A 12,826-nucleotide genomic window follows, 5' to 3' on the forward strand; every position below is an offset into this window, starting at 1 on the left:
GTAAAACATAAGAATAAAATAAATTGAAAATAAAATCCATAAGAACAAATAAAACTGACTGATACAAAAATAGAAATTAAGCTTACTGAGCGCACAAATAACGACATGTTTAGTCGCTGTTGTTGTCGAAGTTCTCAAGTTCTACCAAAGTTTACCGCAGAGACTGGTCGCTGATTAAACGTTATAATCTTATTTTTTCTACATAAAATTTTGCGCTAAATCCGTTATGATTACCAATGGAGCGACCGACATAACATTGCAACTGAGCCGCACAGACGGAAGAGAACAACTCCCTATAAGTGCAGCTGATGCATCAGGTGCAGTACGTCTTGTGACAAGCTGTTGTGTTGCTCACTCGCTCAACGGGGAACAACTTCGCAAAAACAACAGTTTGTCAAGACAGGCTACATATTACCCGATATTGTAACTAAATTTCATAGTTACATATAGATATGTATATAAATAACATAGATAGCTTATAATCTAAATAGCTTATTGCAGAGCAATGTAGGACGACTCTATTTGATTCTGGTAATCTTATAAAATCTTGATAGTTTTAAATAATGTAGATAGCTCTATGTAATATCATTAGTTCTATGTAACATAAGTAGCTCTATATGACAAAGGTGTCCATGTCTGTGTCTATGTAATAGAGACGACTCCAACTAATATTTATAACTCTACAGAATTTAGATAACCCTATATACTATTGATAATTTGATGGGAAACAAGCTATTTTATGGGATGTAGGTAACTCTATTGTTAACTCTACTAAAGATAACTCTGTTAAAATTGCTGAATATATGTCTGATCTGATGCCAGAATTGTAGTATGTTTATCTATTGTAGACCTCAAGAAGAATTCTGCAGCATTGGATGAAAAGGAAGGCAAGGAGCTTGAACTAAACCTGGAGGCAAGAAAATCACAAATTGCAGGTAAATTATCTACCATGTGAATCTATCTGCAGGTAAATTTATGTATCTTTAAACTGTCTTTATACGTTATGCAATCGATAGCGTTACCACCGTTAATCATTTCACAAAGACAATCAACTTGCATAAATAATTTAGATTAAGATTGTTAAATTAATTAAATGGCAATATCAATTCTAGCATCTAACTGGCGAATAAAGTGAACTATATATATATTCATACTACTAACCTTTGACCTTTGGTTATTGTTCATAGTGAAGAGAGATGCTCTGGAGACTAAACGAATCGCATCACAAGCAAATGTAGCTGCTGGTGTACCACAGGGTAATCTATTTTTGTCTAACTCTATGAATCTGAGTATTTATTTAAATAGGCATAGTCTACGAATCTCAGTATTCAGGCAGTTGTGCATAACTCTATGAATATGAATACTAGTTTAGCTGTGCATAACTCTGTGAATATGAATACTAGTTTAACTGTGCATAACTCTATGAATATGAATACTAGTTTAACTGTGCATAACTCTATGAATACTAGTTTAACTGTGCATAACTCTATGAATATGAATACTAGGTTAGCTGTGCATAACTCTGTGAGTATGAATACTAGTTTAGATGTGCATAACTCTATGAATATGTATACTAGTTTAACTATGCATAACTCTATGAATATTAGTTTAACTGTGCATAACTCTATAAATATGAATACTAGTTTAACTGTGCATAACTCTATGAATATGAGTATTTCTTTAAATAGGCATAGTCTACGAATCTCAGTATTCAGGCAGTTGTGCATAACTCTATCAATATGAATACTAGTTTAGCTGTGCATAATTTTATGAATACTAGTTTAACTGTGCATAACTCTATGAATATGAGTACTAGTTTAACTGTGCATAACTCTATGAATACTAGTTTAACTGTGCATAACTCTATGAATATGAATACTAGTTTAACTGTGCATAACTCTATGAATATGAATACTAGGTTAGCTGTGCATAACTCTATGAGTATGAATACTAGTTTAGCTGTGCATAACTCTATGAATATGAATACTAGTTTAACTGTGCATAACTCTATGAATACTAGTTTAACTGTGCATAACTCTATGAATATGAATACTAGGTTAGCTGTGCATAACTCTGTGAGTATGAATACTAGTTTAACTGTGCATAACTCTATGAATATGAAAACTAGTTTAACTGTGCATAACTCTATGAATATGAATACTAGTTTAACTGTGCATAACTCTATGAATATGAATACTAGTTTAGCTGTGCATAACTTTATGAATACTAGTTTAACTGTGCATAACTCTATGAATATGAGTACTAGTTTAACTGTGCATAACTCTATGAATACTAGTTTAACTGTGCATAACTCTATGAATACTAGTTTAACTGTGCATAACTCTATGAATACTAGTTTAGCTGTTCATAACTCTATGAATACTAGTTTAACTGTGCATAACTCTATGAATATGAATACTAGTTTAACTGTGCATAACTCTATGAATATGAATACTAGTTTAACTATGCATAACTCTATGAATATGAATGCTAGTTTAACTGTGCATAACTCTATGAATATGAATACTAGCTTAGCTGTGCATAACTCTATGAATATGAATACTAGTTTAACTGTGCATAACTCTGTGAATATGAGTACTAGTTTAACTGTGCATGACTCTATGAATTTGAAACGGATAGTAGTTTTACATAATGCTATAGATTTAAGTATTAATGTAGTTGTACATCACTCTATGAACTTAAGTAAAAATCTGGCTATACATAGCTATATGAATTTAGGTGCTAATCTAGTTGTAGATAATTCTATCAGTAATAAAGTTCTTGGATTGAGATATGTTAGCCTAGCGAACATCTACTCAGCTCAAGAGATTTTAATTCAAAATAATATTTCACTGTAATAGAGTTCTCAAATAAAGCTTATCTATAGTCTCTTGAAAAGTATTATAAAAGATATTATTTTAATTATTTGATGCGATATCAAAACATGAGCTCATCAGTTATCAGCCGACTCTTTCTCATATTTGTTTAAAAAATTATCGAATAGTTTTATCCATAACTCTAATATCTTTAGTTTGAAATGGAAACAAAAAATGACGAGTTAATAAAATAATTTGTGACTTCGTATTTGTCTAAATTTTAAAGTTTTTGAAGTGGTTTCAGGTGCAGATCCAGCTGATATCGACCCTAACACCATTATGGATGTAGTTCCTATTCCGAGAGTTCAGGAACCATTAGAGAGCAAGTCAAGCACCCACTCAACTCGCGCATCTAAAAAGACTAAATCCGCAATGAGCATGTCCAGCAAGAAAAAGGATAAAAGTTCTGAGAAGCTACCAGAGATGACCTCATCACAGCTGAACACCGCAGCCCCAAACCGATCTCATATCAGCATAGGTATAAGTTGTGCACTTGAGAATGTCTGAATTATCAGATTGTTTGTTTGCTCACTACAGGGAATATGTAGTTTAATAGATTATGCATTATATAGCGTGTGTAGTTGGTCGGTTTCTTATGTTAGATTTGTTGTTTGCTGTAGAAATATCAACGTATTGTTTTGTTGTAAAGGTTCTGTCTAGTTAGCATCGTTATACTAATCACTAACATATTGTCTTCAAGTCATTCGCAACCAACTAAGTTCCATATGATTCATGTGACTCACACACCAAAAAGTGCATTTTATTAGAACAACAATTGAAATCAGCAGTGAAAGGTAAATAATAATTTTATAAGATATCAAATTATTGTTTTTGATTTGGATATATGCAGTCCTTTGCTATCTCACTTCTTTTGACTCTGTGTATTCACTTCCATAGTTCCAAAATCACGATCAAACGAGTTTGAAGTTGCCATGTTGTCTCTAGTTTTAGATTTATGTCAGCGTAGGTTCATTATTTTGATTATAACTATTGCAGAAGACATCATTGAGCAAGCTTTTTTAATCGTTTTGTCGGCCAGATTTTATTTCACATGATCAGTCAAAAGTATATTTATAACTTATAAATCACTATGTTTCCATGATGCGCAGTGCTTCGGAGTTGCGCTATCTCCGAATCATGGAAATGGCATCTTCGCACTGAAATCACTGCGCACTGATCAGTGCGAAGCCAGTGCAAATTCGCAGCAAGGAAACAGCGACTGCGCAGTGGCTGCGCATAGCTCTCATGCCGTGGAGACAGATTTTTCGATGGCCATAAACTAGTACAAAGGTTGTTCTGCTAATCTTGTTTTTTCACTATTCTTCCGATCTTCTTTCACATAAATTTAATTATAGTCTGCATTCACGAGGATGATAAGGTGATTACTTTCCTGGACTTTGTTATCGATGCCAACACTTTGAAAAATAGGTGGCAAGTCCTAAATTAACGTTTAAATAATATATTACTTACAAATACTTATTAAAAATATATAACTATGTAAAAAGTGTGTTAAGGTTTGTAAAACCTTGTGAATGTGTATTGTAAATAAAAGTATAATGACGACAGAATAATAAAAAAGACTGTTTATGACGTTCGGTATCCGTGATCGATTCTATTTCTCCATCAGGCGATTCGATTTATACAATTTCTCTTCTCTGGCTAATTTGCGGTATTTGCTGAAAACCACTGCACAGCATGCAAACGTACAATCCCCTCGACTTCGGAGGGGGCTGCTTCGCAGTACTGCGCACCATGGAAACATAGTGTATGACAATACTTGAACAAGTAACGTTCCAATGCAAGATAACTTTTATAGGTAGCCTAGCAACATTGAAAATACGCTAGTACACTTGCAATGGTTGCGAAGGACTAACATGTTAACGAAAACTAACATAGTAACAACATAGTTAAACCGCTCTGGTCTTTCTTCAAGCTTTCATATTGGCCAGCAGAAGTGAGAAGTGAATTTGGAGCCCTAAACCTTTCACTATTAGCATGTTTTCATTACCAGAAGATACTCCAGTATTTATTCATTGAAATAGTCTCCAAGCCCTTATGTCCAGACTGTTTCTTTTCTATTTCTATTCCGATTTTATTGACTATTTGATTTTAAACAAAGAAACTTAGGCTATTCTGTAGCAATTCAATTGATCAACTTTTTCAACCTATTCTGAAGGCTCGCAGTGTTAACAATAATTAAAAGATGCTAGATTTTCCGGAGTCAAAGTTGAAAATTTTAAAAATGTTATCGGTTTAGAATTATCACCGATCATTACCGACCAATCCTAGACTAGTGTATAACTGGTAAAGCACTGTTTTAGAGGTTGGATGAATCTTGTACACTCGACTTCAGTTATCTGCCTTTTCTGACTGTGAATCGAATTAAATAAAACTGCAGAGTGTACTAAATAGGGCCTTTCGAGTTGAAAAACTACCAGATAGATGGCTATATCTATGATGTCTACTTGGAAGAGCTTGTATAAACAGTGCTACTGGGCTGCCTTGTCTCTAGTTTCACACTATCTGGCAGTGCTTTTTGCTCATATTATATCTCTTTTATACCTTGATGTATTATTTCATCATAACGCAATAAACTTAAACACAATGTTATAGCATCTTTCACTAATATCTTGTAATTTGTCAATTTCAGGTAACCCTGAAGGGGCTGATGAGAAAAAGAGCAAGAGTGTCCACTCCTATAAAACAACAAAGTCGAAAAACTCCAAGTCCTCAATGAAGTCTACGAAGTCAAAAGGAAAAGAGAGCACGAAAGGAATCGACGCCGAACCAGGTTCCTCTCATGAGGCAGCTAAAAGCCTCGACGCTGAAGCCACTCAGAGTGGAGACTAACAATTTTACTTCTTTTTGAGTGTATTTTATTCAAACTTTTTATTTTGTGTTCTTCACCATGTTTGTTCTTGTTTATTTCTTCAATTTTATGATAAACTTTCAACAGCCTTCAATAAACTCTGAGGTTCTATAAATAGCTTGGAGCTGAAGGAGGTTTTATATTCTATATATATATATCTATTATAGTATCATATGGTAAAATATAATATCATACGGTAAAATATAATATCATACTGTAAAATATAATATCATACTGTAAAATATAATATCATATGGTAAAATGTAATATCGTATGGTAAAATTTATTATCACACGATAAAATATCATATGGTAAAATATAATACCATACGGTAAAATATATCATACGGTAAAATATAACATCATACGGTAAAATATAATATACTTATGGTAAAATATAATATCATACTTATGGGGAAATATAATATCATATGGTAAAGTTTAGTTCTTCGTATTTATAACCGATGCGGTAGGAAGCGAATTCATTTTATGTAAAACATTGAAAGGAATAACTGGGAGATGAAGAAAGCAACAAGACAGAAAATAATGATTTGAAGCTGATGTAAGCACATAATTATGACAAGTGAATAGATAACAGAGTGAAATAGATAACGGAGTCAAGTAGATAACAGAGCCAAGTAGATAACGGAGTCAAGTAGATAACAGAGCCAAGTAGATAACGGAGTCAAGTAGATAACGGAGTCAAGTAGATAAATGAGTCAAGTAGATAACAGAGTCAAGTAGATAACGGAGTCAAGTAAATAACAGAGCCAAGTAGATAACGGAGTAAAGTAGATAAATGAGTCAAGTAGATAACGGAGTCGAGCAGATAAATGAGTCAAGTAGATAAAGGAGTCAAGTAGATAACAGAGCCAAGTAGATAACGGAGTCAAGTAAATAACAGAGCCAAGTAGATAAATGAGTCAAGTAGATAGCGGAGTCAAGTGAATAGCAGAGTCAAGTAAATAACGGAGTCAAGTAGATAAATGAGTCAAGTAGATAAAGGAGTCAAGTAGATAATGGAGCCAAGTAGATAACGAAGTCAAGTAGATAGGGGAGTCAAGTAAATAACAGAGCCAAGTAGATAACGGAGTCAAGTAGATAACAGAGCCAAGTAGATAACGGAGTCGAGTAGATAGCGGAGTCAAGTAAATAACAGAGCCAAGTAGATAATGGAGTCAAGCAGATAAATGAGTCAAGTAAATAATGGAGTCGAGTAGATAATGGAGTCAAGTGGATAGCAGAGTCAAGTAGATAACAGAGCCAAGTAGATAGCGGAGTCAAGTAGATAACGCAGTCAAGTAAATAAATGAGTCAAGTAGATAAATGAGTCAAGTAGATAAAGGAGTCAAGTAGATAATGGAGCCAAGTAGATAACGGAGTCAAGTAGATAGGGGAGTCAAGTAAATAACAGAGCCAAGTAGATAACGGAGTCAAGTAGATAACAGAGCCAAGTAGATAACGGAGTCGAGTAGATAGCGGAGTCAAGTAAATAACAGAGCCAAGTAGATAATGGAGTCAAGCAGATAAATGAGTCAAGTAAATAATGGAGTCGAGTAGATAATGGAGTCAAGTGGATAGCAGAGTCAAGTAGATAACAGAGCCAAGTAGATAGCGGAGTCAAGTAGATAACGCAGTCAAGTAAATAAATGAGTCAAGTAGATAAATGAGTCAAGTAGATAAATGAGTCAAGTAGATAAAGGAGTCAAGTAGATAATGGAGCCAAGAAGATAACGGAGTCAAGTAGATAGGGGAGTCAAGTAGATAACGGAGCCAAGTAGATAACGGAGTCAAGCAGATAAATGAGTCAAGTAGATAACGGAGTCAAGTAGATAACGGAGTCAAGTGGATAGCAGAGTCAAGTAGATATCAGAGTCAAGTAGATAACGGAGTCAAGCAGATAAATGAGTCAAGTAGATAAAGGAGTCAAGTAGATAACAGAGCCAAGTAGATAACGGAGTCAAGTAAATAACAGAGCCAAGTAGATAAATGAGTCAAGTAGATAGCGGAGTCAAGTGAATAGCAGAGTCAAGTAAATAACGGAGTCAAGTAGATAAATGAGTCAAGTAGATAAAGGAGTCAAGTAGATAATGGAGCCAAGTAGATAACGGAGTCAAGTAGATAGGGGAGTCAAGTAAATAACAGAGCCAAGTAGATAACGGAGTCAAGTAGATAACAGAGCCAAGTAGATAACGGAGTCGAGTAGATAGCGGAGTCAAGTAAATAACAGAGCCAAGTAGATAACGGAGTCAAGCAGATAAATGAGTCAAGTAAATAATGGAGTCGAGTAGATAATGGAGTCAAGTGGATAGCAGAGTCAAGTAGATAACAGAGCCAAGTAGATAGCGGAGTCAAGTAGATAACGCAGTCAAGTAAATAAATGAGTCAAGTAGATAAATGAGTCAAGTAGATAAATGAGTCAAGTAGATAAAGGAGTCAAGTAGATAATGGAGCCAAGAAGATAACGGAGTCAAGTAGATAGGGGAGTCAAGTAGATAACGGAGCCAAGTAGATAACGGAGTCAAGCAGATAAATGAGTCAAGTAGATAACGGAGTCAAGTAGATAACGGAGTCAAGTGGATAGCAGAGTCAAGTAGATATCAGAGTCAAGTAGATAACGGAGTCAAGCAGATAAATGAGTCAAGTAGATAACAGAGTCAAGTAGATAACGGAGTAAAGTAAATAACAGAGCCAAGTAGATAACGGAGTCAAGTAGATAAATGAGTCAAGTAGATAACGGAGTCGAGCAGATAAATGAGTCAAGTAGATAAAGGAGTCAAGTAGATAACAGAGCCAAGTAGATAACGGAGTCAAGTAGATAACAGAGCCAAGTAGATAGCGGAGTCAAGTAGATAGCGGAGTCAAGTGAATAGCAGAGTCAAGTAAATAACGGAGTCAAGTAGATAAATGAGTCAAGTAGATAAAGGAGTCAAGTAGATAATGGAGCCAAGTAGATAACGGAGTCAAGTAGATAGGGGAGTCAAGTAAATAACAGAGCCAAGTAGATAACGGAGTCAAGTAGATAACAGAGCCAAGTAGATAACGGAGTCGAGTAGATAGCGGAGTCAAGTAGATAAATGAGTCAAGTAGATAATGGAGTCAAGCAGATAACGGAGTCAAGTAAATAACAGAGCCAAGTAGATAATGGAGTCAAGCAGATAAATGAGTCAAGTAAATAATGGAGTCGAGTAGATAATGGAGTCAAGTGGATAGCAGAGTCAAGTAGATAACAGAGCCAAGTAGATAGCGGAGTCAAGTAGATAACGGAGTCAAGTAGATAAATGAGTCAAGTAGATAAATGAGTCAAGTAGATAAAGGAGTCAAGTAGATAATGGAGCCAAGTAGATAACGGAGTCAAGTAGATAGGGGAGTCAAGTAGATAACGGAGCCAAGTAGATAACGGAGTCAAGTAAATAACAGAGCCAAGTAGATAACGGAGTCAAGTAGATAGGGGAGTCAAGTAGATAACGGAGCCAAGTAGATAACGGAGTCAAGCAGATAAATGAGTCAAGTAGATAACGGAGTCAAGTAGATAACGGAGTCAAGTGGATAGCAGAGTCAAGTAGATATCAGAGTCAAGTAGATAACGGAGTCAAGCAGATAAATGAGTCAAGTAGATAACAGAGTCAAGTAGATAACGGAGTCAAGTAAATAACAGAGCCAAGTAGATAACGGAGTCAAGTAGATAAATGAGTCAAGTAGATAACGGAGTCGAGCAGATAAATGAGTCAAGTAGATAAAGGAGTCAAGTAGATAACAGAGCCAAGTAGATAACGGAGTCAAGTAGATAACAGAGCCAAGTAGATAGCGGAGTCAAGTAGATAGCGGAGTCAAGTGAATAGCAGAGTCAAGTAAATAACGGAGTCAAGTAGATAAATGAGTCAAGTAGATAAAGGAGTCAAGTAGATAATGGAGCCAAGTAGATAACGGAGTCGAGTAGATAGCGGAGTCAAGTAGATAAATGAGTCAAGTAGATAATGGAGTCAAGCAGATAACGGAGTCAAGTAAATAACAGAGCCAAGTAGATAATGGAGTCAAGCAGATAAATGAGTCAAGTAAATAATGGAGTCGAGTAGATAATGGAGTCAAGTGGATAGCAGAGTCAAGTAGATAACAGAGCCAAGTAGATAGCGGAGTCAAGTAGATAACGGAGTCAAGTAGATAAAGGAGTCAAGTAGATAATGGAGCCAAGTAGATAACGGAGTCAAGTAGATAGGGGAGTCAAGTAGATAACGGAGCCAAGTAGATAACGGAGTCAAGTAAATAACAGAGCCAAGTAGATAACGGAGTCAAGTAGATAACGGAGCCAAGTAGATAACGGAGTCAAGCAAATAAATGAGTCAAGTAGATAACGGAGTCAAGTAGATAACGGAGTCAAGTGGATAGCAGAGTCAAGTAGATATCAGAGTCAAGTAGATAACGGAGTCAAGTAGATATCAGAGTAAGTGTCATGAGTTATTATAGCCCCGATTCTTCAACGTGACTTTCTAGACAGAGCCGAGAGTTCAAATTACATAGCTCTATAGTCATGTCAAAATATTTTGATAGATTTTTGCATGATGGCGTAGGTCCGTTGTAAGAGCAGCCGATTGAAATTCAGCTAGCAACTTATCTGAGATGGCTATCGAGGCTGCATATGCTTTGATGATTTGCTCCTCCTCTTTCACTGTCTGCTGTACACTTTTGAGTCCCCTACCGCCATCTTTCCTATCAAGATACAATCTAGTAGTATCAGATTTTGGGTGGAGTGCTCCATGCATGGTCAGCAGTTTACGAGTTGCTATATCCGTTTCCTTGATGGCTTCCTCAGTCCACTTTATTATGCCTGCTGGATATCTGATTACTGGCAGTGCGTAGGTATTTATTGCCATGACTTGGTTCTTGGCATTGAGCTGGCTCCGTAAGACCTGCCGAAGGCGTTTCTTGTATTCGGTAATGGCTTTGTGACGTACCTCGGCTTCATGGTTGATGTTGCTTTGCATAATCCCCAAGTACTTGTACCCTTCTTCTATATCTTTGATGGTACCATTTGGCATTCTTAGGCCATCTGTGAGCATAGAATGGCTTTTCTTAAGAATTAGCCTTCCACATTTCTCAATACCGAAGGTCATTCCGATGTCCTTGCTGTATACCTGAGTGAGGTGTATTAGCGAATCAATGTCCTTTTCTTTGTTAGCGTACAGCTTGATGTCATCCATGTAGAAGAGGTGGTTTATCTTGGTGCCACTCTTAAACTGGTACCCATATTGAGTCTCCTCCAGCATATTGCTTAGAGGGTTTAGGCATATGCAGAAGAGCAGCGGTGATAAGGAGTCACCTTGATAGGTGCCTCGCTTAATTTGTACACTCGCCAGCTTTTTTGCCATTAGCCTCCAGTTCTGTCTTCCATTTGGTCATTGACATCTTGATGAATGCCACAAGAGCAGGGTGAACATTGTACATACTGAGGCACTCAAGTATCCAACTATGGGGAATTGAGTCATAGGCCTTTTTGTAGTCAATCCAAGCCATGGCAAGATTGGTTTGCCTTCTCCTGCTGTCTTGACAGACCGTCCGATCCACCAGTAACTGATGTTTAGCTCCTCAGGTGTTGCGCCCAATTCCTTTCTGAGCACTGGTCATATAGTGACTCATGTGCTCTTCCAGTTTGTCTGCAACTATTCCTGAGAGCAGTTTCCAGGTGGTGGGCAAGCACGTTATTGGTCGATAGTTTTTAGGAATCGGCCCCTGCTTTGGATCTTTTATCAGAAGTACAGTTCGTCCTTTGGTCAGCCATTCTGGATGGTCACTTTGTTCTATTAGGCATTCCATCTGCTTAGCCATTCTAGTGTGAAGTGATGTCAATTTCTTTAACCAGAAGGCTTGAATCATGTCATGGCCAAGTGCTGCCCAGTTCTTCATACGCTGCACTCTGCACTTGATGTCCTCTTTGCTGATGGTGAGTCCTTGCTGGGCCACAGTGTGTTGATGGTTCTCTTTAAGCCTCTTCAGCCAATTTGCAGTGGTGTTATGAGTAGTCTCTTTCTCCCAGATTTCCTTCCAGAACTTTGAAGTGCTAGATCGGGGAGCTCAGACATTGGCCTCTGCAGTTCACCTTTAAACTGGGAATACACTCTAGATAGATTATTGATGAACAGTTTGTTCATTTTCTTGTTATCCAACTCTTTGGTGTACCGCTTCAGTCATGCCGAGAGTGCTACTAGCTGCTGTGTGGTAGATTCTAGAGCTTCTATTGTGGCTTCCCTTTCTGGACGCTCCAAACTGTGGTTAGATCTCTCACTGAGCCTACTAACTTTCTTGCGCAAGTCCTTGATCTTATTTTGTAGCCTCAGCTGCCAGGATGGAATGGCTTGAAGCCTTGTTGGCATTGGCTTAATATACATCTCCTCCAAGATGACGGTTGCTGTACTGTAGATTAAGGCATTAGTCTCACTGATTGATCCAGTTGAGATTGACTCCAGCGCCATGTTAATGTCTTCTAACAGCTTCTTAGGTATGGGCTTGCTAACTTTTCGTAGTGATACCCTGCTTCCATAATCATTAGCAGCTGACATCTTGTTGATGATATTTTCCACAAGCTCTCTCACCCTTGGTCAAGGTCCAAGTGCATGTCTTCTTCAACCCGTGAGTCAACACATGATCGTGTATGTGTGACAGTGTGTGATGATATGCACTCCTCGTTGGTTGAGGTTACTTGGGTGAACTGTTCCCTAATTTTGTCTACCCCAAGTTCCGATATGAGCTGCCACTTGATTATGTTACTCCTCTGAGCTACAAGTTGCTTAGCGGTTAGTGGCAATTCAGGGCGCATGTTTATCCACAGATCCACAGTTGACGCATCCTTCCCATATAGCCCCACTTTTGAGGTTCACTCATAAAGCTCATAAGCTCACTCATGAGGTCCGTGTTATCAGTCCGAGTCCATTTCATCCGTTTTATATATATATTTATATATATATATATATATATATATATATATATATATATATATATATATATATATATATATATATATATATATATTGCCCAACATTTCCCTTTCAATATCTCATTGCTCATAATTGTACAACAACCAGTATAAA

At 36.9% G+C, this 12,826-nt stretch overlaps 1 protein-coding gene across 1 annotated transcript in view; it reads left to right on the top strand.

Annotated features, from left to right (window-relative positions):
- Positions 1-5,878, top strand: part of LOC137401585 (neurogenic locus notch homolog protein 1-like) — a 46,865-nt gene extending 40,987 nt beyond the window's left edge. Inside the window, exons 30-33 of the mRNA XM_068088014.1 lie at positions 849-935; positions 1,188-1,256; positions 3,121-3,354; positions 5,527-5,878. Coding sequence (XP_067944115.1) covers positions 849-935; positions 1,188-1,256; positions 3,121-3,354; positions 5,527-5,726 — 590 coding nt within the window. The 3' untranslated portion in view covers positions 5,727-5,878. The remainder of the gene's footprint in view (positions 1-848; positions 936-1,187; positions 1,257-3,120; positions 3,355-5,526) is intronic.
- The last annotated feature ends 6,948 nt before the right edge of the window (positions 5,879-12,826 follow it).

Source organism: Watersipora subatra, chromosome 8, assembly GCF_963576615.1.
Source record: "Watersipora subatra chromosome 8, tzWatSuba1.1, whole genome shotgun sequence".
Classification (NCBI taxonomy): domain Eukaryota; kingdom Metazoa; phylum Bryozoa; class Gymnolaemata; order Cheilostomatida; family Watersiporidae; genus Watersipora; species Watersipora subatra.